This window comes from Zosterops lateralis (assembly GCF_965231275.1).
Source record: "Zosterops lateralis genome assembly, chromosome: 18".
In the NCBI taxonomy this organism is placed as follows: domain Eukaryota; kingdom Metazoa; phylum Chordata; class Aves; order Passeriformes; family Zosteropidae; genus Zosterops; species Zosterops lateralis.
Genome location: NC_139778.1, coordinates 8,333,446 through 8,358,462, shown reverse-complemented (window position 1 = coordinate 8,358,462; position 25,017 = coordinate 8,333,446). Strand labels below are relative to the sequence as shown.

The 25,017-nt window shown below is 47.0% G+C and overlaps 1 protein-coding gene across 2 annotated transcripts in view; it reads right to left on the bottom strand.

The window, feature by feature from the left end:
- Nucleotides 1–21,882, bottom strand: part of RHBDL3 (rhomboid like 3) — a gene marked incomplete at its 5' end in the record, with an annotated part of 56,181 nt that extends 34,299 nt beyond the window's left edge. For both annotated transcript variants that reach the window (XM_083874638.1, XM_083874639.1), the window contains 2 exons: nucleotides 18,254–18,277; nucleotides 21,763–21,882. In XM_083874638.1, coding sequence (XP_083730764.1) covers nucleotides 18,254–18,277; nucleotides 21,763–21,882 — 144 coding nt within the window. The remainder of the gene's footprint in view (nucleotides 1–18,253; nucleotides 18,278–21,762) is intronic.
- Nucleotides 21,883–25,017: the final 3,135 nt, after the last annotated feature.

Genomic DNA, 25,017 nt, shown 5'->3' with positions numbered 1-25,017 from the left:
GCTGCTGTGGCACCCATGCTGGTAGGGACCAAAACAGCCCCCCTCTCCCCATCCCACATCCAGCCTGGGCATTCCAGCTCTTCCCAAATGACAATGTTCCATAACAGACAGCCAAGGCAGTGCCACTACCACAGGCTGGTCAACCTTCTTATGCAAATGAAATCAGAGTAATTGGGACAGTTACAATGAGTGCCTGACAATGTTTGCCTTTGTGCACACCAGCGGTAAATATAGACTGAGCTGCTTTCTAAGGATGGGGTGCACTCAGGGACAGCAGCTCAGCTTCTCACAGGGATGATGAGGAAGTAAGGGCTGTTTAAACACAAGAATGCTCTCAAAAATGTCGACCTGATAACAAGGAAAGAGGCAGATGCTGCAAATAAAAGTCACTGGCTAGAAGTCTCAGAAATACTCAGGGAAGCATAGCCACTGTGGCAGGTCTGTGGAGCCACAATGTCCCCCTGCATTCCAGCCCTCATTCCACAGACAGAACACTTCCAGAGCATTCATTCCACTAAGGATCTCAGCCCACAAGAGTCAGAGCTCCCACCAGAGCCACAACTGGACATGGCACAAACACCCCAGCCAGAGCCATCACTGACAGTCTCCAGGCTGCAAGAGCACAGTGGCTGGTCAGGCTCAGTCACTCCTGCTCTGACAGCTTTACTTCAGCCCCATGAATCTCATCATATAAGCTCTACTTTTGTTGTAGCCCTCTAGGGCCCATTGCAGCAGCAGTGGAAGAAACCTAAACAAAAAGCAACGGCCCCCTGAAATCCTGTCATGCAAACAAGACTCTTCCCACCCATTGCCAAAGGGCCTGAATGGAAAAGGGACTGAACACCCCACACCCACCCCTGCCTGGTGGTCTTTGTGTCTGGTGACCTTCCCCACACAAACACAACCCCACAACAATCAGACAGGCAACATAATGCAGCAGCGCTGGCTTTCCCAGCCCTTCAAGGCAAGCTGGGGAGGGAAGGGGGGAAAGCTGGGGGGAGCTGAAAGGACATGGGGATGATGAACAGATAGGATGGGCAAGGAAATACTGAGCAGTGTTTTAATTTCTACTTGTACAGTCCCTCGAACTGGGATAAAAATAGTTTCAATGAAAGAAACAAAATAAATGTAATCTCAAATGGCTTAAAAGGGGCATGGGAATACCAGCCAGTGAGATTTTCATACAAAAATAAATAAATCAATCCAACAATGCTTCTAAACTCTGTGAACATCTCTTGACATACCCTTCAAGAAGCCAACAAAATTGAGCTCTTTGTTGCAAATTCTGCTGGTTTTACTTGGCTATCTTTAAGATTTAGAGTCTGAGATAAATTAGATACAAAGCTTCCCCTCTAGACTGGGGAAGACTTTTTAGCAACTGCTGTAGCAGAAACCCTCCCTGATGTGATGGCTTCAAAGCACAGAAAGTTTCTGCCAGTCTGTCCTGAATATGGAAAAAGAGAGTCATCACCTGTGCTACTGACAGCCAGCAGCAGTTGTGCTTCCACACCCCAGGTTGCCCTTGCAAGGTAACAGATACCTTTTGGTTACTGCAGGACACATACCACCTTCGGGAAAAAGCAACAAGGGTTTCCAAGGGCTTCCCAGGAGCAGACCAGGAGACCAACCAGGTAAGGGGAAACTCCTAACCTTCTGAAATGCCATGGGATATTCCCATGCTCCCTGTGCAGACACAGGAAGAAATACAGACTCCACAGGAAAGCAAACCTGATGAAACAAAATTAAATATAATCTCTCAGAGCCTGGATTCAGTGAGCTTAGCAGGGCCCTCAGCCATGCTCTAGGGCACTGGAAATGCATACCAAGTACCTTTACAGGGAAAGGAGGACACGCTTTTGCCACAAGCTGAGATTTGTGTCCCATGAAATCCTAGCAGCTGAGGCAGTAGCAGAAAGCAAAGCCACAGGAAAGCACTTGTGTGATTTATGGACATATTAACCACCTGGGGAGCATGACATGGTAAGAAATGACATCTCAACTCCCCCTGCCAGCACTCCCACTACTCTGTTAGCGTTACCACTGCCTTGATTAAAGCCCTGTGACCGCCCAGTGCTCCACACCTTAGCAGGTGTGAAATCACACCATGGGATGCACATCCATGGGATGGTGCAGCTGATGTAAACAGACAGAAAGTCTCCTCGAAGGCCATGTGCAGCAGCTGGGTGCAGGAGGCTTCTCCCAAACCCAGACCAGACCACCTCTGGCCTGATGTACTGGTCAGAGGTCATGGAGCTGCAACTGACCCTTGCCTGTGTCCAGATATGAAGGAGAGTAACTGGAAGAGCAGCAGCACCAAGTTTGCACACATCTGGCAAACTTCCCACAGCAAGGATACTGTCTCCTGCCAATCCACTCCAGCCTTAATCCTCCATGGAAAGATCCCATCAGCACTCTGCTGAGAGGCAATCTCTCGTGCCAGACATGAACAATTAACAATAGCGAAGATGACGGAGGAAGGGACAGACGGAGAACAGATATAACCAGGCTCTGCTCATCACACTCACTTGGAGGAGTTGGACAGGAGATATAGACAGGATTTTTAGTTTTGGTTAGTTTTGGTTAGTTAAAGTACTACACATCAGCATGTTTGGGCCAGCTAGAAAGCAAGCCCACGGCCATGACCCTCTACTCTCAGCATTTCTATGCTAGAAAATTTCACTGCATAGAAAAATGTTCATTGTAGCAAGTAAGGAAGTAAAACAGACTGTTTGCTTAGCTGAGATTAATTCCTGTCCTATTTTATTGCATGAAAAAATTAATTATACCATACATTAGTCTTTATTATGTCAATTAAAATTATATAACTATTTTAATTGACCAGTATTGCTTGCTCCAGTTCTCAACTCTACAGATTTTGGAGGCAGCTAAACTAAGAATTGTTTCAGAAATTGCCACCTGGTGTCACCAGAAGAAGCAGGTCCTGGTGAGCAGCTTCTCCATTCACTCTTCCCTTCTCAGGCCTTGTGCCCTGGTCTTAGACAAGCTGAAGTGAGAATCCCTCCTACACCAAGGAAAAGGAACATTCCTAACTTTGATCTGCGGTGGGGGGCTGATGGGGAAGGTGGGAAATGTCTTGAGGTCATTTTCAGCCCTCCACATTTCACTGCTCTTTCCCCCTTGAGCCTCATGAGCTGTGTGCAGGGCTGTGAGCTCAGGCAGCACAGGCAACCCCAGCCAGAGCTCTGTGACACCAGAGCTCAGTGGCACAGAGCTGGTGGTTACAGTGACCTGTCCACAGTGCAATGCTGCCTTCTGCAGCCCCAAGGAGTGACTGGTACCCAAAGCTGACAAATACCCTCAGCTACCACAAACTCAGGGACTTCAGAAAAGACTCATCAGAATCTTATTTGGGACACCAAGCCTCCAGAGGAAAAGCAGCTGAGGTTGCCTATATACTCACTGATGTCCTTCAAGCAAACACAGCAGGTTTCTTACAAGCTGAGAGACGTGTTTACACTAACCCAGAGCAGGCTGCAGATCCCTGCAATCACAACTTGCCAGATCCAGAGCCAAGACATCACAGCCAGGCACCCCTGCTTGCCTCTGGGGGAGTTTTTTCCAAATGCCACAATGTGAGAAAGAAATGTCGTGGAGGTGCTACCCACAGTCTCAGCCACTCCACACTGGTGCTTCACCCTGGTTCTATTCCTGCTGCCCACACAGCAAATCTGGCTCTTTCAATGGCCTTCTCAGAAACACAGCAAACCACGGTCATTTCCTCAGCCTGCAAAACTGAGACACAGTTCAGTCTAACCCTGCCACATATCCCTTGAGAACAGACCAGGCAGAGGGGGATGCAGTACTCACAGAGCAGCACATTATGACAGCAGTGATAGACTTTCCACAAGCAAACTCTGCTGTGCTGAAATCACCACTATCTGAAGGGGTGGCGGCCAAGGAAGACACAAGTAGAAGATTTTTTGCCTGACATGAAAGATACTGGCTGGTAGCAAGGCTTGGACTGAGCACTTCACCTTACAAAATACTAAAATAAATCATAAAAGCCTCAGGGGAAGGGATCATTTGAGCCTGTATATTCCTTTCACCTTGGCACAACTTTCTGGTGTATATCACAATATTCTCCCTGCATATTTGCTGCTGTCCCTTCAGCCCAGGCTTGTGGAAGTGATGAAAAGCTGGAGTATTTTTCTCACAGTGCTAAAGGGAAAAACAAGAAGCATCAATGTTTTCAGAGTGAGGCTTTGCAATATCTGAGGGATCGATCATCATCACCTCATGTGTTTGTAAAATGCAATTTATTGCACAAATGCTCTGCCATGGAAGGGGTGCAGAGCTTCCTTTGATGAAATCCTCAGCAAAAGAAATTGAATATGTCAATGTCTGCATGCTAAAAGAAACATTGTAAAATTAAAATCAGTGGAAGTCCTTATCATTCCAAAACCAGCAATGAAACTAGCATGGGGCCCAAAGGAAGCAAGTGAGGCCCCTTCTGAGAGGCCAGGATTTCATTTTGTGTTTAAAACCCCACAGTGGCAGATCTGTACTTATTTTAATGACCCACCAAATCTTTTTAGTCCTCTGTATCCCTCAGGGAAAACTTAATAATGAAAAATTATCTATTAAAATTGGCTTTTCCGGAAAAATAGTATCTGAGCAGAGCTCCAAAGACAGCTATTTCTATGGACACTATGAATTTGACTGCAGTGTTTTATTTTCAGATATCATTGCATTTCCCACTTTCACATCTTCCTTGGAATAATATTTGATACAGAAGAAGTTGAAGTGATACTCACAGACAACAGAACAGCCAGCCCTTGGAAACCACAGGGCCTCTCCATTTGTATTGCTTTTTGTAACAAATATACCAGAGCCACAGAATTCCAAGTAAGAGATTCTCAGGAGACTTAAAAATTCAAGCAAACCATTGCCCTGTAACATTAAATGCATTCATTTTACGAGCATCAAATTCCACTTATTAACAGATCAGTCATCCTCTGCAGCTACCAATTTACATATCCAGCCTGAGAGCTGCCGAGGGGTCAGTGGACACAAAATACATGAATGCATTAAATCTGAAAAAAGAAAAGTAATATCCATTATAACTCAACTTCATGCTCATGTTTTCTTTAGGAGCAGCAGCAGTGCCCATGCCGGACAACCACACACCCTGCAAAGGCACCCAGGTGCCAGGAAGCACTGAACCCTCTGCTGTGAGACTGTAACTGTGCTGCATGCAGTGTTCACAAATTAATTACATTCAAGCCCTGTACAAAGAGGGAATTCCTTGGAGCTACCTTCTTACCAAGTCACTAAAGCCCTTGCTATTGTACATGGACTAAATTCAAAGGCCTGAGCCTCACTGTGGAAGAGAGTTTATCTGAATATACATTAAAACCCTGGAATGCTTTGTCAGGCTTTTGCCAAGCCAGGCAGCATTACCAGCTTTAATGTAACAGCACTTTTGATCTTGTAACAGCCAGATTGTTGCTGGTACATCTATTATTCCTCCTGGAACAGAACTGTGGCCTGGTATCACACCTACCGTTCACTCTTTGTGCAGAGCTGTCTGGAAACAGATGTAAGAGAGCTTTTCAGCAGCCTGCAACCCCCCCCATCACCTCTCCAGTGCCCAATCCAGGACCAATAACAGTTATGGCAAGGAAAAAGCCTTCTATTTTAAGCTTCTTGTAATGGAAACTGGGTGCTGCAGGCAGAAGAATAGACATGGAGGAAAGACTCCTCTAAAATGGTTCTCCTTTTTTCAACTGGGCACCACACAGGTAGACAACACCTTGAGGAATTAGAGGCAATTCCACAATCAAATGGATTCAATTCCTTTTTTAGGTCTGTAGCAGACAGTTCCCCATTGTAACAGAATTTGATTACTGATCTTGTTATTCCATTTTCTTACCTATGAAACTAAATGAACTGATAGTGGAGAAAGAGCTTTGAAGTCCTGGAAGAGGAATTGCTATTGCAGCGCTGATTAAGGCCAATTCCCTACAACCCACAGCCACTGTGGTGATACATGCAAAAACCCTGAAGTGCAGAAGAATCAGGCCCTGAAGGAAACTAAAAAGCTCAGACAAAAGATGAAAGAAACTGAACATGGCAAGTTAATACTGCTTTGAACATTTACTGAGCAGAAATCCTTCCCAAAAGTGACAGAACTGCAGTTACCAATCAGGGACTCTGGGTTCAGGCTGTTAGAAAAAGCCCACACCTCCCAAGAGATTTAACTGCAGGGCTCACTCAAAGCCATCTCAGGGATTAGCTACAGCAGTATCTTAGAAAGGAAGGGCAGGAGCTGTTAGTTGAGCAGTGATGAAGAAGCAAACATTGCTTGTTTTTTCACAGGTCTGGCTACTCAAACTTGTTGCTTCCATCAGATGCCACAGTGACAAGTACCTGTTTAAGAAAAAATCAGGAACAAGAGCAAAACCTCCTCCCTGCAGCTAATCCAATTAAGACATAGGATAAAGTTGTAGAGGTTAATCAGATCTGAGCCACTGGGTCTCTCTCTGTTGCTGTTTAGTCACATATCTGGTGAGCAACACCACCAGCAAGAGGATGGCCATGTAGAAACACCACTGACCCAGCCAGCCCTGAGAGACAACTGCTGCTCCTCCCTTTTCTGCTCCATCAGGCAGAAAAGAGAGGAACACATTGCAGTCAGCCCCGTGGGAGAGCTGCTGGGCTCAGAGCTTGGCTGTTCCCCTAAGCCTTATCAGGTCTCAGGACCGATGGGCTGCATCAGACACCCCTCACAGCAAAGACCAGGGCTGTGCCTACAACGTGCTGCCAGGTGGAAACCAGGGTAGAAATTCACTCAGCAAGGAAAAGTTCTGCCCATACAACTGCAGGGAACTCCTCTTACCTTGTGTTTCATTTGCTGTAATTCTGTGTAAAAAGGCTGCAGCAGGACAGGTGAGAGCTGTCCTAGTTCCACGGGCACCAGCACAGAGACCACCTGGACTGTCACAAACAGCCCCTTCAGCACTGGGAGCCAGAAAAATTCTGAGCTGGACTTTGCACTGGAGCAGCTCCATCAGTGTCAGTTCAGTGCTGACATGGGAATGCTGCTCCTGTCACATCCAAGGTTTCCTGCCTACGGCCTGAAGTCCTGACCTAAGGCTACCTTGCGAAACTGGGCACTCTGCTTTTCCCCAGCTCAAGCCTTCCTGTACAGTCAGATCTGCTCTGCCTCTCTCCCTCTTCCTCCCTGCAGAGCAAAAAGAAGCCAGTGGCCTCAGCCCTTATTGCTGAGGGCAGCATCTGCACCCTGGTAAGAACTTGCTATCCCATCCCCACACCCCTGGGTACAGGACACTCAGCATGGAAGGATGGACCTGCTCTGGAAAGTGACCCCCCCTTAGTCCCACCAGACAAGACTCAGGCACAGAAGGGCACATCCACCAGTGGGGAAAGGAGGAAACTTTTTCTATATCCATTTCTTCTGGGCGGGGACTACATTTGGACCAGAAATTTATTTTCTCTCCTGGGCACTACATGCCAGCCTTTCAGGAGGACAGATGGAACAAGCACTCCAGTGGGATGACAGAACTGTACTGACAGCAAGAAGATGATGAAATGTTTGTAAGCACCATTCTGACAGTGATGCCACTCTCTCTGGTTGCCAGAAATATTGTTTCAGGCAAATGATTACTAATCCAGTGACTGTCATCATCTCCCCTGGAAAGGAACTGGGTCTTTTGATACCACTCTACCACACAAGACTTTTGTTTGTCTCCTCTGATAAATTGTTCCTCTTCTTGATAGATTCTTTAATATGAGGACAGTGACTGCCGTTGTTTTTCAGTTTCTCAAAGGAACTAAAATCTCTAACCCCCAAAATCAGAACTTCTGCCCTTCTGAAGGAAGTTTTTTCCTTCCTTCATAGATGTGAAGCTTTATAGTAATAATCCATGAAACTTGTCAGGAGAAAAACTACATTTTCATACTCTAGACTCAAAACACAGAACATTTCAGGTTAAAAATAGCTCCCTTTTTCACTGTCTGCCAGATCTGGAAGGGAGGTGAAAATCCACAGAGATTTGATTTGATGCGTGAAAAACAGAATTCTACAGCAGCGAATATGCACGCACATTTATTTTAGGTTAATAATAGCTCTGCAATAATACTTAGCTTTGTGGAGAAAACCAAAGCTGGGATGGACCCATGCTGGCTGGTGCTCTGGTACTGAGTACCATGACAACTTGAGCACATCCATTAGAAAGAGAATAAATAATTTTTAAAAATCTTGTCACATCACAGTTTTCCTGCTTTTAAGATGATTTCTCTTTCAAATTCCAAATACCCGCTCCCACATCAGCAATCATGAGAAGTATCTTGGCTAAAGTGATAGATCCTAGGAAAGGACGACAGGAATCAGCAGCTTTGAGTCTAATAACACAGAGTTAAATTTCCAGTATTAGGGGCTACCGACTAATGCAGGAGTGAGAGGACCGCAGGAGGGTTACCTTAGTAATTTGATTAAGGGAGAAGAACAGCCAATCATTCCCTCCCTCCGAATGGGGTGTCGGATGACAGATCATCTATACAATGTTGGTGAGTGCATTGCCACTGGTGAGAAACACAACACCAGGGCACTCGGAAACATTTCCACTCTGATGCCAACATCACAGCTGGCACACACAGAGCATCCCCGCTACAGGAGACAAGTCCTGAGCAGGGCTGACTCTTGTCCTGCTAACATCAGAAAAACACCTTGGTGTTCCCACTGAGAAAGAGCTCATTCACCTACATTTGAGGAGCAGAGAATGACCTCAGAAAGACTAAAGTACTCACACTGCAGAGAGCATCTTTCCTTGAATGAACTGCAGTGGCTCAGCGTAATTCAGGCTGCTTTAGGCCACAAAAAACCATCCAATGCAGCTTTGTGTCAAACCTCCACCCACACATCAGCTACATAATTAATAAGGATGAAAGAGAACATTATCCCAAGCTGGTATTTGGAGCCTCGGTGATCAGTAAAGCTTGTTATGCTCTGTTCAGCTTTGGAAGTCAGCAAAAGGAACATCCTTCACACATTGCACTACATGCTTGGTCATTAAACACAGGCTTTTAAACACATAAAGTCACTGTTGCTTTCAAGTGTGGAGTATTTTTGCATGATCTTATTTGTTTTGCAGTAGGCACAAAAGTTAATTAGTTTTTGCAGTTTTATTACTCCACATGGTCAAATAACAGTCTGGAGCTTCCAGTCAGCTGGAACTGCATAAGGCCCAGAAAATTCTTACTGTGCTTTTCAGGACTGTTCACTAGGGTTATAAATCAGCAGCTGGCAAATGACTTTCTGGGTCTTCTTGGCCACCAGTACCAATACTAAAAGATCCTATAAATCAATGCAGCAATGGCAGCTCTCATGTCATGGAGCACAGGGGGAATAAAGATGGAAAACACTGTTTCAGATACATTAAAACAATTATTTAGGAGAAATTTTGGCTATCACTACCCCAGGACTAGCCATCCAAAGCACTGGTGTTGTTGAAGGGGACTTTGGTTCATTAAACTCTAGAGGAGACAACCCCAGAATATCCAACTTGTCAAAGGCACATCCTGCACACAACACATATGCATAAGACCTGCCCAAACATATCCCAGGGTTGGCAAGTCCAAGTGTGATAAAGCAAACCTACAGCTTAATAAAACTTCTTCAGACACTTTATTTAGGTTGGAAGGAAGTTATTCCTCCAGCCATGGTCTCCAGGCACAGCTCAGAGACCAAGGACAGCAGCAGCAGCAGGACCATCTCCTATGCTCTCCACAGCAGTATCCCCAAAAGGGGCTGCCTAATGCACAAATCCATGCAAAAATAAACATCTCCCCAAGAACTAAATACTATTGTCATATGACATATGAAGACAAAGACATATGAAGAAAAAATGTCTGTACTTTCCCTGTTGACAGGGAGGAGAACAACCCAGAGACAGAAATCCAGGGATTGCAGGACTGTGTGCAAAAGCAACTCCTCTATCAGCAGCCAAGAGGGAGTAGCTGAGGGAAGAGGCAGCAGTTCAAATGGAAAAAGAAACCACAACAAACACTTTGATTTTCCTCTCTAGGGCAAAAGACAAGGCTAAAACCCAACATCATTCCATGGAGGCCACTGACTGCAGTGAGAAAAGATGCTCAAGTCCTAATTCTCATTGTTTCTCAGTATAAGGGTAAATGTAAGAGGAGTGGCAGGAAGACAAGGATCTGGCTCTTAGAGCCAAGGAGAAGAACTAAAACCCCACTCTGCTCTCTAAATTTCTTAGGTCACACCCCATTCTGATACAAACCCCAGCAAAACATACAGTTTATGTCAGACACATAAACAATCCAGGACAATTGGCACACTTGTTTTCAAGTGCTTTGCTTAACCAAGTCAGAGCATTCAGGATCAGGTCCTCCAATAGCTTTTGTGACACTTCCAGTTTTTCACCTTCTATAATATTGATCCTTTCTCTGCCAAGAGGCAGACAAGTCTACATCTCACTGGCTTCAGGCTGCCATCAACAAACACTTCCACTGCCATTGTACATCACAAACAAGCATGCCACACAGACCAGGGATTCCATCATCACTGGCACCTATATGTGAAGGATCATTGAGGCAGAGATGTTTCCTCAGGGAACACTGCCCTGAGAAGTGCATCAGACCAGAGGTTTGATGATAGTCACAAACAGCTCTCCCTTGAGCTGTCTCGCTCATCTTTCCCTCACGCAGTTCAGGAGACTCCAGAGTATTTGCTACTTACAAAGTACATCAAGTATCAAAGAACATGAAGAACAGCTCCTAGGGGCAAGATTGATCTTGCTTGTTTAAAATCCGTTTCATACATCGTTGCTCTTCTCACCAACAACACAGGGTCACTGCAGATAGCTGTTCCTAAGCAACAGGAACGGACACTAAGAACACATAAATTCTCTGTCTTGCTACTGTGGGGTTTTACTTTTAAAGTTGAAAGGATTCAAGATCCAAGTGAGACTCAGAGGGATCACAAACATTCAGGACTTTCACTACACTTTTCACCAAGAAATATTGTCTCTAATGAGCAGAATATTCCCTGTGTCACCCTGAGCAGACAAATCAGGGTTGATGCCACTATTTAGGAGAATGGGAGAGGGAAAGAAGTGCTGCAGCTTTAGCAAACAAACACAACAAGGTTTGAATCACACAAAAATCCAGGGCATCCAGAGACCGGCTTTCCTCAGGAGCCTGTATGTACAATGGTGCAGAAAAACAGCCCATCAGCTGAATCCCATCAGCTTTGTCTCATGGTCTGTTGGTGCTTAACTGATTTCAGACCAACATATAGTACAACATCTAGTGAGGAGGCAGAAAGAGATCACAGCTTCCTTGGCTGCTGTCAAACTCAAACACTCCCACTGCTGCATTTAATTTGCAAATGTGCCCCAGTACTTTTGCACTGACTGCAAACACCAGGAAGCAATGGGAACATCATACTTCCTACTGTAGAGGAGAAACATTTATTTTCCAGGTCTGGCAGAGAGTAACTTTAAAAGTCCTGTAAATGTTACAGGACTTACAAAGTAAGTGATGATGGTATAGAAAAGCACCTCCAAACTGTTTCCACTTGCTAAGCAGCTGGCTTGTTCCTCTGGAGACGAGATGATCTCTTCCCCTTCTCTGTCATGACAGCACACAGCCACAGAGCACAATGCACCAGCTGATTTGCAAAACAGCGTCAATCCACTCTGTGTTTATGGCTTTTTCTCCCCTTTCTTTCTAAACACGCAGGCTTAAATGTTTTTATTGCTTCAGTGATTTTCTATGTGCAAGACAGGATTTGAGAACAATGCATTAGCAAGGATCTATGTGCCTAAATCCCATCCTGCACATTCAGCTGAAACGGCAGAGCCGAGACTCCAAAGCCCCCCACTGCAGCTGGGATCAGGAAACAGCAGAGACACATGGCTCTGGACACAGCTCAACATCCCTACTGGACACTACACCCCAATGTGCAGGTTTCTAGGCTCAGACGTGGAAGGTACACAAATGTGTAATGAGTAGGAAGACTCCTGAGGCTTTTTACAAATCTAGAGACATCAAGCTGCCAGTATAACTCATGAGCTCTGTAAGACTGACTCAGCCTCCATGTGTTTTTTGGTGTGTTTGTTATGACTCCTTGAAACATTTCAGGAGATGCCTGCTTTTACTGGCACAAACTTAAGAGTGCTGTGTTCGCTATGCTGACAATATCTCGTTCATATTGATGGCTTCTACTCCCAACTTTTTGCACTAGTTAAAGTCAACAGTGTGTGTACAGGCTGGTGGGATTGGACAGAGGAGTGTCCAAATAGCCAGGGAAAGGAGAAATGGGGCTGATCACAAACCTTTCACATCGTACAGAAGGTGTAAATACAATCTCAGAGATCCACATTCAGCCTAGGGACTGGCTGGTGCTCTGTGTACAGAGGTATTGGAAGATTAAGGAGGAACCTGGGACATTTTTGCTGTTCATCTTGCAAGGGGCAGGAAGATCATTAATGACCTCCATATGGCTTTTTCATACTGAGCCATCACTCCAGGGTATCCTGAGTAAAAGCCAAATCTGGGTACAAGCCTTGAAGTGCTGGGAGATTGCCATCCAGTGTAACAACACTGGGGATGGACATAGGCTAATACAGGCATGGTAAAAGACATCCTGCAGAGGGAATAGTCTCTTGGACTATTTGCTGCTCAATGCCTGAGTTTCCCTCCTTGACTGAGGGAAAGATAAACTCCTTTCCTCTTTCCCAGTCTGTATTCAAAAAAACCTCTGGCTGAAGGCAGTGAGGAATTGATAATCCACAGGTCATCAGCAAACCATTCTCCTCCAGCAAAAATACATCTTCTCCTACCAGCCCCTTCTTCCCTTCAAGGCTATTCACAGGGCAATGAATTTGAACAGATTCTTTTTTTTTTTTTTTTCCCCAACCCCATAACCCAAAGTTGTGGAGTCAAAGGGTTAATGCTGCATGACAAAGGTCAGCCCAGTTTGGGGAGAGAAGAGAAAAGGAAGCATTGTGGACACAGACAGCAGCTCCCTGCGCCCACAACGCCACTTGAGAAATGTAAAGTGATGGTGCTGCTCAGAGAAAAGGCCTGAGAGCCCAGCCTAAATCCCAGGGCTTTATCACTCACAAAAGCCCAGCCCCTTGAGTCATTAATCGTGTGCTCCATGGCTGGGCGCCTCAAAGAGCAGCAGATGACACATGTCCAGCTGCTGTGGCTGCCCCTCCTCAAGGTAGCGGGGCAGAGGCAGGTGCACTCCCAGTGCCCTCTGCTCGAGACTAATCTATTCTCCCTCCCTGTCCTCCGTCTTTCATCTCCTCCAGCAGCCCACGCTGACAACTGTAAATGAGATTAGACTTCAAGGCGTGGGGCAGATGCAGAACCCCTCTGTGCATTGCCAAGAGACCCTTGCAGATTTTAAAATGTCTCTCCTCTTTACAATGCACAGCTTGGCAGAGGGGGAGAAGGGGACACATTTCTTGTCACAGTCTCAGAAGCGTCTGATATGGCAGACAAGGCAGATGCTGGTTTGGGGCCTGGATGCTGATCTGTTACCACCATGGACAGTCTTCCACCAGCACCTCTGACTCCCCAGTCACCTCAGCAGATGAAGTAACTAGTTGATGACAATTTCCTAATTGCAGTTCCCATAGCCTCCTATCTGCTGCACCACTCCATTTAAATGTGTCCCAATGAACACTAAAAAGGCAGCAATAGTCCAAAATTCAGGCAAGGACTTGAAGGCTATACAGAACCCCGGGCTCACCCCTCCTGCCTATACTGCTGCTATCACTGCCATCATTTCCTATTCTTTATACTACAGTTTGTGCTCCACCTGTTCCCCGTGATCCAACAAACCAGAAGTGAGACACAAGTTGTTTGTTAGAGAAAGAGGTGAAATCTTAAGGCACAAAGCATTGCCCACAGCTCAGTGAGACCTGCCTACAGAGGTCTTGCAGCCACAGCTGGCAGGGGTTTGCCAGCAACAATAGGCAGGGAATTTTTCAAAGTGAAGGGTCACGTTTAGCTCAACAGTGCCCCAGTAAATAAACTGGAATTTCTTGTATAGTGTGTGAAATAGCTCTGTCTGCACTAAAGGCTACCCAGAGAAAAGGGACAGTTAACATAAAAGATCATTAAGTTCAGAATATTTTCCTCAGTTACCACCAACCATGATAATAGCTGCCCCAATTTTATGGATTGCTCTGCAATTTCAATTGTGCAGGAACCAGCTCTGGATTTAAGGCAGCTGCAAAGTCAGCATCTTTTAAAGTATATTTTAATGTTTTATGAGACCATGGCGGAGCAGGTTCAGCTGCACCCACTGCTGGTAGTGTCAGCAACTGAACTCTTCCTGGCAAGTGCATGTCTATCTCTACAGCCTTGTTTCTGAGCTCAAGTTTTCCATTAGCTGCCTACACAGACTGGGTAACTTGGCATCTCTCTGCATTCCCCATAAACTCTGTTCATCTGTTGCCATCACACCCACATACAAGTCTCAGGGAGGAATCTAGGATTTCTAAAGCAGCTGCAACAAAAACAGAGCCTGGATTGACAAGCACTAGGATCAAGGTGCTGAGCCAGTGAGGAGGGTCTTTTTGGAGAGTTTTGTGTGTGTCTATTTAAAACAAGTTTGTTGTCATGACTACAAACCAGGGTATGGGTGAGAAGAAGTGAGAACTTCAGGAAGAGGGCTGATAATGCTAATTCACCCTCACAATCTCAGCAGCCACGGGGACGGGGAAACAGAGAAGATGATGCAAGCTCTTGGCATTCTAACGTGGTTAAAAGCCACCTTCAGAAGGCAGATCTGTCACAAGAACAAACACTGTTGTCCTAGATAGCCCCTTTCACCCAGCCCAGCCAAGGGCTGCATAACCCCAGCGAGCTGCAGTCATTGCCAAAGCAGGGGCACTGGTAACATGGAGGCAAAGAACTGCACCTGAGGCCCTGGAGAGGACACAGCAAAGCAGGAACAGCCCCTCAGGACACTCCTCTGCAGACTCACTCTCCAAACATCAGGCAACTTGGCTTCGGCAAGGACTGGGAGATATTCTCACGTCTGAGTACAAGGCAATTAACAAATCTTATTAGCACAGAGAAGCATGAAACTGTCAGCAGCTGCTCCTGGGATTGTCGCATTTTCAACTTTACCAGAAGATTAACAAAAAAATAGGACTTTGGCCACTGAAGAGCAAATGAAGAAAACCCCAAGTGATTGCAGAGGGATGAAGAGAGCTTGCTCTGCTCAGAGCTCAGATTCTTCATGGAGGCAGCACAGAGCAGGCAGTGATGGTGCAGGCTCTGCAGAAGGCAGCAGATGCGGAGCTAATGTGTGTGTGGGGGTGGAGGGTGTTTATGAGCACAATAAATAAATGTATGAATCCCTATAAAAGTTCCCATATAAAAGTGAGTTAGAGCTGCCCGAGGGCCATGGCCTGGTAATAAAAACCACATCTTGCAAGCACAGTATGAGGCAGCAGCTGAACTGTAACTGTCTGGCTGCAGCACTGAAGAGCTGTGAGTCTGCCTGCTCCCAAACTCTTGGGTGAAGTGCTGACCCCACTAAATCGAGGAGAAATTTTGGTACTTGCTTCAGTGTAGTCAGGATTTTGTCCTAGGAGGGGCTTCTTTGAACCTCAAAGCATAGGAAGCAGTTCTGGGTCTGACTTTTTGTCAAATTTAAGTTCCTTTACTTCTTGAATGAATCAATCTGCGAGTGGCTGAAGATCTTGGCTTGAGTCACTGACAGTTCCCGGTGTGACAGATTAGAGCTGGATCAAAACAAATAAAAAATTCCTCCAAGAAACATGGTCAGTCACTCCTCTCTCCTAAAATAACCATGCAAAATGCACTGCTTTATGGCTGAGCAGCAATTTCTCCATCAAGAAGTTTTGAATTTTTAATTTATGCTGGTGGGGGGAGAGCATAAAAAACCCAGGCCCCTTAAATTTTGTATATCTAAACAGAAACCTGCTGGGTTTTTTGTCAGTCAACTTCAATAAAAGTTTTAAAAAATACCTCCTCAGAGAAAAAGAGAAAGAAACAAACAAGCATTAATAATAATTTCTTTCCCCTCTCAAAGGCTGTGTGTTTGTGCACTGATCTCTCCTTCACAGTTTTCTGGGATGATGGAATATAACAGCAAAATGTCACTTGCAGACTCCCAGCCTGCAAATTCCCAACTACTCTTAACATTTTCTCCAGAGCCTTCTCCTGCTCTCCTGGGAGCTGGTGAGTGAAGAGGTCCATGTCTCAACTGAGAGGGGTAGCTCTCAAACCTCAGTCCCAGCCCATGAGTCACAAACACATGGGCCACCCATTTCCACTCCCAGTACACACACAGCCAGGTCCTGACTCCCAGGGAGAGCTGCAACTGTTCCCAGTGTCAACACACAGGCTTTCTCTAGTTATTAAGACTGTCCTCATGTTTCACATGGATGCCAATCAGAGCTAACAAAGTCCTCCCCTCTCCTCCTAGCACACTGCTGCTGGGAAATAGCAACCTTGTTCCATGACAAACAGCATCTTGCAGAATTCACTGCAGAACTAATTGCATTGCTTTGCTGATATAATGCTCCAGGAAGACGTCAGCTTTGCCCACAGGCAACAAGGACATTATTGATTTATTCAGGACTTACGTGTAGTTGTTACAGGTTGCATTCTCTTTGATAATAAACCCTTACAGACTAGGTTTAAAATCCAGCTGCAGCTCTAATTGAAACATAGCTAATTATTGAAGGTCTGCCTTTACAGCCTGTTCCATTGTTACTGGGCTAATGTTCTGTACATCCAACAGTCAAACTCTCCCTCCCCTTAAAAAGAAAAAAAAAAAAAAGAAGGAAAAAAATTCCATCTACTATTCAAGCAAGTCCAATGGGAAATTACAGATTCCTCTCTTTGAGCTCGAGGTAGCTACCAGCCAACAGCCCCGTCCCACAAGGACTGAATGACTTCAAAGAATGCTTGTAGAATAAGACTCCAAATTAGAGCCACTGTTGGAGACAGGAGAATTCAAAGTGGCTGGAACAAACATTCAGCCCAGACCACAAGCGATTTATTGTGCATCCACCTTTTCAGTGGCAGCATCCCCTATGAGCCCCAGTGAATTCAAACACACCACACGATTTAGGTGTGATCAACAATCACAACACCCAGCTCCCAACCTCCAGCTGACTGTGCCACAGCCAACTTGCTGCAGTCCAGACACGTGGATTAGCAGTTGGTCACGGCTAACCGGGTATAAATGAGCACTCCTCAGAACAGGCAGCCCTAGCTAATAGCTAAATGATAACAGGACCCCCAGGGTACCAAGGACATCCTTTCACAGGCTGTGCCACAGCTTTTGGCTTTGTAGTTCAGCCAGACACAGAGGCAAGATTATCGCCTCATAAAGCAGGGATGAAATCCCATCCGAACTTTATTGTCAGGATGATGCCAGCGTCAGAGCAAGCTCCCTTACAGAAGGTGACATTTACATGCACACACAACAGCACAAAAGTTTATGATGTTGAGAGAGTGCTGCAGTTTAGAAGCAAATCAACCCTAGAAAAATCCTTCTGTTTATAGCTGCTGCACATTTCAACCTGGCAGATGGATGGGATACCACAAAGTAAACGTGTCAGTTAAAGCAGCTAAAAGTGCAATTACAAACTAGAACCCACAGCCCGAAATCTCAGCAGCTATAGTCTGAAGCTCTTCAGAGCTGTGCTGACTTCAGCCAGCTACAGATCTGACCCAAGGCATTTACCTGACAGAACCACAGTCTTTGGTACAGAAGCAGATTCTTTACTAATCCCGTGCAAGTTTAGAGCAGCAGGTCCTGCCTGGATGATGTAACCCTGCAGAAGTCAGTTTAGCAGCTGGGGAGCCATTTCAAAGAACATAGTGCTGGTTTTACAGGTCTTAGTCTGCCTGCCTGAAAGAGCAGAAGATCCTTTAATCCACAAGCAAGGTCAGCACAACTGGCAGCAAACAGAGCACCTGCTGCAGCACCTTGGCTCAGCCCTGTGCCTTCAGGGAGGGGCTCACTCCTGTCCCTGGCTACTCTGAAGAGGAACTGAGTGAAAGGCCCAAAGCAGCCGTGATAATTATGACTTGCTCATCAGCATCCTGGGAACTCGGAGCATGCAGCACATATCTCCTAGGCTGTATTTTAAATGCAGGGAAAAGCCAGTACAGAGGAAATTAACCAGAGGTTAGGCTCTTTGCTCACAAGACAGAGAGAATACATCAGTTGTTCACATACCTGATCAAATAGGGCTTTCCAGTGCTGAGAGGCAGCATAGGGGAGGAAAAAGAATAAAAAGAAGGTATAAGAGCAAGGACATTAACATGCAGCAATCTGTAGAAGTATATTCTAACAAAGAAATAACCAAATGATTTAATGCCATTTCCAACATCCTTCTTCATCCCAGAATCACCTACCCTTCCGGAGGAGGAGGCAGGGGAATCTACCAAACACAGGGAGACCAGTTTTCATTTACAAATCCAAATTAGGATGAACCCAAAACATTCACGTGTTAATTCTGTTTTCTCCCACTTTGTCTATTTGCAGGCAAGCAAAGAAAAAAGGGGGTTTTACTTACAGAGATCAAGAAAGCTCTGTGTATATTGAGGGAAGGGACAAATTAGCAATGTTTTTCCAGATCACTTTCTGAGATCCTGTGTCCCAACACTGACCCATCAATTGCTTTGCAGGGTTGTCAGAGCCCTGTCTACTGCCTGCTCCTGACTCTGGCTTTCTGCAGGCTTTTTGATAACCCATCAGTTCTCTGTACCTCACATGTCCACATCTGAAAATCAGGCAGTTCCTCTTGTGCGAGGTGGGAGGGGGGAAGGCTGGAGAGAGCCCACTGCAAGGATTTACCCCACATCTTTTGTTCTATCAGATCTCCCTTAAAAATGCTGTATAGAAGGAAGCTGCACTTCAATGTTCACAACCATGTGAACACTCCACAAGTCCTTGTCACTTGGAAACAGAAAAAAAATCTGGAAACTGGGTCTGATTTATGCTTTGTAGAGAGACTGATGTCAGCTCACCTCCCCGACCCAGACTTGCTGCCTCACTGTCCCATGAAGACAGAGGAAATTCCTAATGAATTGTTTAAGGCACTCATCTATCCTGGATTTAGGGGCCAGTTGAGAAGACAGCAACTTCCATGGGGCAGCACTGGGGTAACCACTGGCTTAGGATCCCCAGAAACATTTGCACATTTCCAGTTCCATTGTCTGAAGTGCTGTTTAGCAGTTCATCCTTTTTCTGTCTCATTCACCTTCCCAGAAAAAATGAATTAAGTAAAACAACAAATACCAGACTCTTAGAAGCAAATCTCCTCACAGTGCTATTCACAAAGCAGAAATCTGGTGAAAGTCTTATCTAGTCCTGGAAGAACATTTCCTTTCACATGGTAGGCAAATCTAAAGCAGAATTGGCTGGAGAGACAGTGGGGTATCAAGCCACTGAATTCCTTTTCATTAGTTAAGTTGTTGGCTCCCCTCCTCCTCATGTCTCTCTCCATTTATAAGCTCCCATTTATCATCATAAATCAGCCCAGCATTTTAAACAGAACACTTTGGGACTGCCTTTATGGAACGCTGCTCTGAGAGCTACAATGACATCACAGCTGAGCTGTTACACACTGTCAAGGCTGCGACAGCCAAACCTCCACTGTGCTATATTTTTGTGGTTAATAACACATAACAAACTGACCTTGTGTCAGTTCTTGCCAGCCAAGCCAGAGAACTTCAATCAGGCTTTCAGATGTAATAGCAATAACACAAAATCAACCCCCAGTTACGTCTCAGGGGGAACAGAGTAGCACAGAACAGGTGAAATTTTCAGAGATGATGCCTTGTAGCCTTGCTTGTTTCAGCAGGAAATCTTGGCAGAGTAGAAGGAGGGCATTTACACCACTTCCTGCTTTTCTGACTTGCAGATGATACATGATACTTCAGGCTTCTGTCACATCATCTATTGCCAGGTCTCAGCAGCTTCCCATAACCAGTGCAGCTGCAGGCTTTAGTTTTGTTGATTACAGAAAACAAGGTACCAGAGTCAAATAACAATGCAAGTAATGGCGAGACACTGCGAGCTGGATCTGATCCAAGCTGCCTTACCTCAAGGTCAAGCAGAAAGGCGGCAGTGGAACTGGGATGAGAATCTAGACTTCATCAGGGACAGCTCCTGTCCCAGGAGCCCAATCCTGCCAGGCACTCAGCATTTCAGCATCTCCTGAGCCCCCTGGCAGGATTGAATTGCTAATGGCTGTGTTTCTGTAGAGGCTGGAGCAACTCCAAGGGGCCCACGTGTATCACAACAGGAAATCTTTCTTGTAGGACCATCCAGACAAGCACAAAATTTGTCAGAGAAGAAAAGGTCACAGTCTGACATAAGCAAGCACTGGGATTTGGAAACCTGGACTGTGAAAGCTCCTGGAAATCCACTCTTTCCAAGTCAAAGCTACACAAGCCCCTGAGTCAGGCATCTCCTTAGGACTGTCTGGCAGTGTTGTAGCAGAGGTCGAACTGCATCACACGGTCTCTCCTGACTGCACTGTGCTCAGGAATACAGACTGGGGAATGCAGCTCCAGCAAGTAACTGCACTTCCTCTGCTACCCTCTGGGAGGAAAATCCAACATCAATTGAACTCTTGGTGATTCAGAAGGAAGGGCTGGGGGTGAAGAACAGGCTCTGTCCTTAAGCATGCCTGGGAGGTTTCCTCCAGAAGCACCAAAAAGGTAGAGAGAGGGTCCAGAGGATTGGCCATTGCTGGAGGTTCAGCTCCCAAGTGTCCCTTTTACAGTGGTGCAAGACCCAAGCCAGAGCCTACTTCAGAAAGACATTTAGTATCTCTGCTTTGTGTCTGACAGGCTGGAACAACCCTGCACTTACCACTGCAGACTGAGCAGACACTTTGCAGTCCTCATACCAGCCGAGTTTGCTGGGAAGGAGAGCTGTGAGCAGTCCTGGGATGCACCAGGAATGCAGGATCCCTCACTCTCACTCCCTCCCAGACAGGTGCACGGCGAGCTCCTGCCTCCGGGTCCGGCAGACGCAGAACTGCCTCAGGTCTGCAGGCGCTGCCGCTCAGCACGGCAGGAGCAGATCTGGAGCGCGCAGGACCCTCTCGCGTCCTTCTGGGCTGGGTGAGAAGACAGCCGGTGCCAAGATATCCCACCCTGACGTGCCATCTGAGCTCGGAGGGTGGAGAAAAGCCATCAGCCCTGTCGAGCCGAGGAGAAAACTTACTCCACTGTTTGTTGGTCGGGGGCTGGAAGAGGGAGCAGCTCCCGAGAGCAGGAGCGTCTCACATCTGTCACCCTCCGGGTGGCTGTGACCCTGGAGCAGCTCTCTGTCCCCTGGCAGCCCCTCGAGCCAAGGCGTCAGCTCCTCTCCAGGCTCCAGAGCCGCGTCCGTGCACAGTCCGCCGCCCGTGCCCGGCCAGCCGCCACACGCTGGCATCGCCCCACCGGCCGCGGGCACCCAGCGAACCGGGAGCCTGTTCGCCGGGGCTTGGAGGGACGGGAGCTGCGGCCCCGGGGACGGAGCGAGCCCGGCGGCTGCAGGAGCCCGCAGACACCCAGCGGCGGGAGGCGCGTAGGGCGGCGGGGATGGCGGGGACGGCGGCTTTCCCTGGTCCCGCAGGGTCACCGGCCCCGCTCCTGTGCCCATCCCGGGCTTCAGCTATGAATAGCTTGAGCCGCTTATCACGGCCCGGGGGAGAGGGGGGAAGATACCGAGCAAAGGAAACTTACATCCTCTGCGGCCATAGGTAGGACATCCTCGGAGTCCAGCACCTCGATTTCTTCCGCCTCCGAGCTGGCAGCCACAGCAGGAGAAGAGCTGGCTTGAGGCTCCGGCAGCCTGTCTCCCATGCTTGGAAACGGTCCCCCTCCAGCCCCCGCCCCCCTTCTCCCTAGATCCTTAAAGAAATTAAACCTAGCTGCTGGTTGGCAAACTTTCAAGCGCAGCCGAGCCTGCCTTCATGACTCCCGCAGCCGGGAGGGGAGGAAATCCTCCATCCACGGAGCATCCAATTAGCGCGGGCAGCGCCGGCGGGCGGCATCCCGGCGGCCGAGCTCCGGCCGGGGCAGTGACCCCTCCCCGCCTCCCGCCCCTGCGGCCGGGCGGCGCCCCCGGCCCGGGCACGGCCGGCGCCTCCCCCGAGCCATCGCCCGGGGACGGGGGTCCGCCCTTCCCAGCGCGGGGGGAGCCCCGGGGGCTCTCGGAGGCTGAGCCCGGACCTGCGGCACGTCCGAGGATGCGGGCTGGGCGGCGGCGGGGGGAGCAGCGCCGGGCGGCCCCTGCCCACGGCCGGCACCGCCTCCCACGGGGCGACCCGCGGAGGTTCGACCGGGGCCGGTACGGGGCAGCGCCTGCGGCAGGGCCCGGCCGGTTCCAGCCCTGCCCTCCTGCCCGCGGACAGGTGACCAGACATGCCGGTTCATCGGGGCTCTCTGCAGGCGAGTTCTCTGTCCCAGAGTCTCACCGTGAGGGGCTGGTGTGGGGTTTTATATGTTTTACCGTAATTATTTGTTCCTGTATGTCGGGATGGGGAACTTAACCATCTGGAGCCTGGATTAGGAACTTGAGGAATGCCTTGACTGCCGGCAAAAATCCAGCAGTTTTAGCTTCTTCCAATCAAGTACAGAAATAGCAGGTTGGCAAGGGGGAAGGGGGAGCAGAGCCAGGCTGATCCACATGGTGCCAGTGCCTCTGCTTTCTGCTAAAAGCCAGACAGAGCACAGTCAGAGCAGAGTCCAGCACCTCAGGCCATGTTTTCTTGATGGAAAGGTCCAGTACCACATCAGAAACGCCTCAGCCACGAGTACAGAACCAAGCTGGAAGTATCTCTTTTCTCTACAATCTGTTTAAAAATCAAGTAACCACAAAACCAAAAAATAAAACAAATCCCGCTAGAATACCTCTGGAAAAGGAGTAAGATCTTCCATCCTGCAGTAGCAGAGCATACAGCAGAGAAGTAAAACCAGGACCCTTGGACTTGAACAGAACTTTTCTAGCTCAGGATTCAGGTAGGAAAATGACAACAAAATAAAAGCTCTTCTGAGGTCTTCAGGGCAACTGATGAACAGGAGGGCTTCTGTCCCCTTAATGACATCAGCGAAACAGAGCAGACCTTCTGCACATTTAAAGGCAATTCCTCGAGCCATTTCTCACTGGTCTAGAGCCTGTCCAGCCTGCTCTCCTGAAGCATAAGAGCAGGATACCAAATCCAGCCCTTCTGAGAAGCACTAACCCACTTCACTCATACAACACCACTCCTGCCAAAATATTCCAGGCACTAAACAGCAATTATACAAACAATCTCTTTTTGATTGAAAAACTAAACCTCATCAAAACTTCAAAACAGATGGATAAGCAAAAATATGCTATGCCAACAGAAAGAAACATCAGTCATTTAAAGATGTCTGTAGGGAGGAGGGAAGCGAGTTCTTAGAGTAAAGAAAGCATAAATGAGCTGAATTTCAGGGGTAACAGGTTCCACTCAGATGGGGACTGTATCATCTCTATTCCAGATGCCAGTGGGAAAATGCCAACTGTGAAGTCTAACATGAATGCAATCAACAACAGAGAAAACCCCCAAAACGCCTTACCTAAACACCAAACTCCCACTAAATTGGGAAATTGCTACAAAATTACAAGTTCATTTTTTTTCCTCTGAGGACTGTTTTTCACTAGCGGTAATGATAGTTTTGTCGGGCTTTTTTTTCAGGGAAATATCTCTGCACATTGCACATATGAGCTACTGCTGTGCTATAATTGTCACAGAAAGGAAATTAACAGTATTCTAATGAGGAGTTTTGTTACAGTCAAATGATCATCTTGCAAGCCTGTGAGAGTCTCTTAATTTAGAACGTCATTTCTCCCCACTGCATACCCTGGTGACTCTACCTTGGAAGACAGTAATTTCTAAATAAACTGGGGGGTTTGTGGGCCACCCCAGAGCAGATGCAGGCAGAAGGAAGGGCTTCAGAAGAAACACAGACAGAAAGGACTCGAGATAATAAACTCCAATCCATTTTCACACTCATATAGGCAACTTTTTGTATTCTAAATACTGCAAACAAAGTGTAGATGTACATCCTCCCTGCATTGGAAGTGGCTCAAAAGGTCAGCTCATGAATATGCAATAAACCCCCTCAAAGTAGGGGCCCAGCCAACATCTGTTAGCTCAGCCCTCTGGATCAAATCTAAACAGTTTGTTCACCGGTCCTTTCTCCACCCAAAGTAGCCCCAAAGGGCTTTCACAAAACTTCCCAAATATGACAATTGGAACTATGTGGAGAAACATACCCAGCTTGATTTCCATACCAAAGCTCAGCCAGCTGGCCAGACTTGGGAGGCAACTTCTGAAGGAAAATGCAACATTTTGGATCAAAATCCCAAAATGCTGCACACAAACACAACCTTAGGAGGAAATTAGATAGCACATACACAGCTGGGACTGGATCATACCTCTCAGATTAACTAACCCCTTCAGACTCATGAAAAAAGCTAAAAACTTCTAAGGGACCACAGATGGCTTGAGAGAGGGGCTTAAACTCAAGTCCAAAAGGTAACAGTGGTAAAGAACTCTTCAAGCATCATACTCCTTGTGCTGGGACAACACAAGTTTGCCTTTCAGAACCAATATTAATTAGACTACATGTGCTACCATTTGGCTTCATCCTGACTCATGGGTACTCTTCCTCCTGAAGGAATAGTGGGGAAAAAATAAAGTCCAGCCTCTTCTGTGATTTCTAACTTGTGTTGAAAGACTATCCTCTAGACCCTCCCTCCCTATTCCATGTTGTACTTAGAGCTTTCCAAGTCCAGCACTGAAAAAGCATGCTGGTCTTTCCACTTGCAACTCTCTTCTGCCACAGTCACTGTTACTGGTTGCAGCTGTTTTGAATTGTCTGTTTGGTTATAGTTAGGGAAATAATTAAATCTGCCATTAGCCCTTTTCGGGGCAATTGTCTTAAAAGGGAGCTCTCCTATCAGTCAGC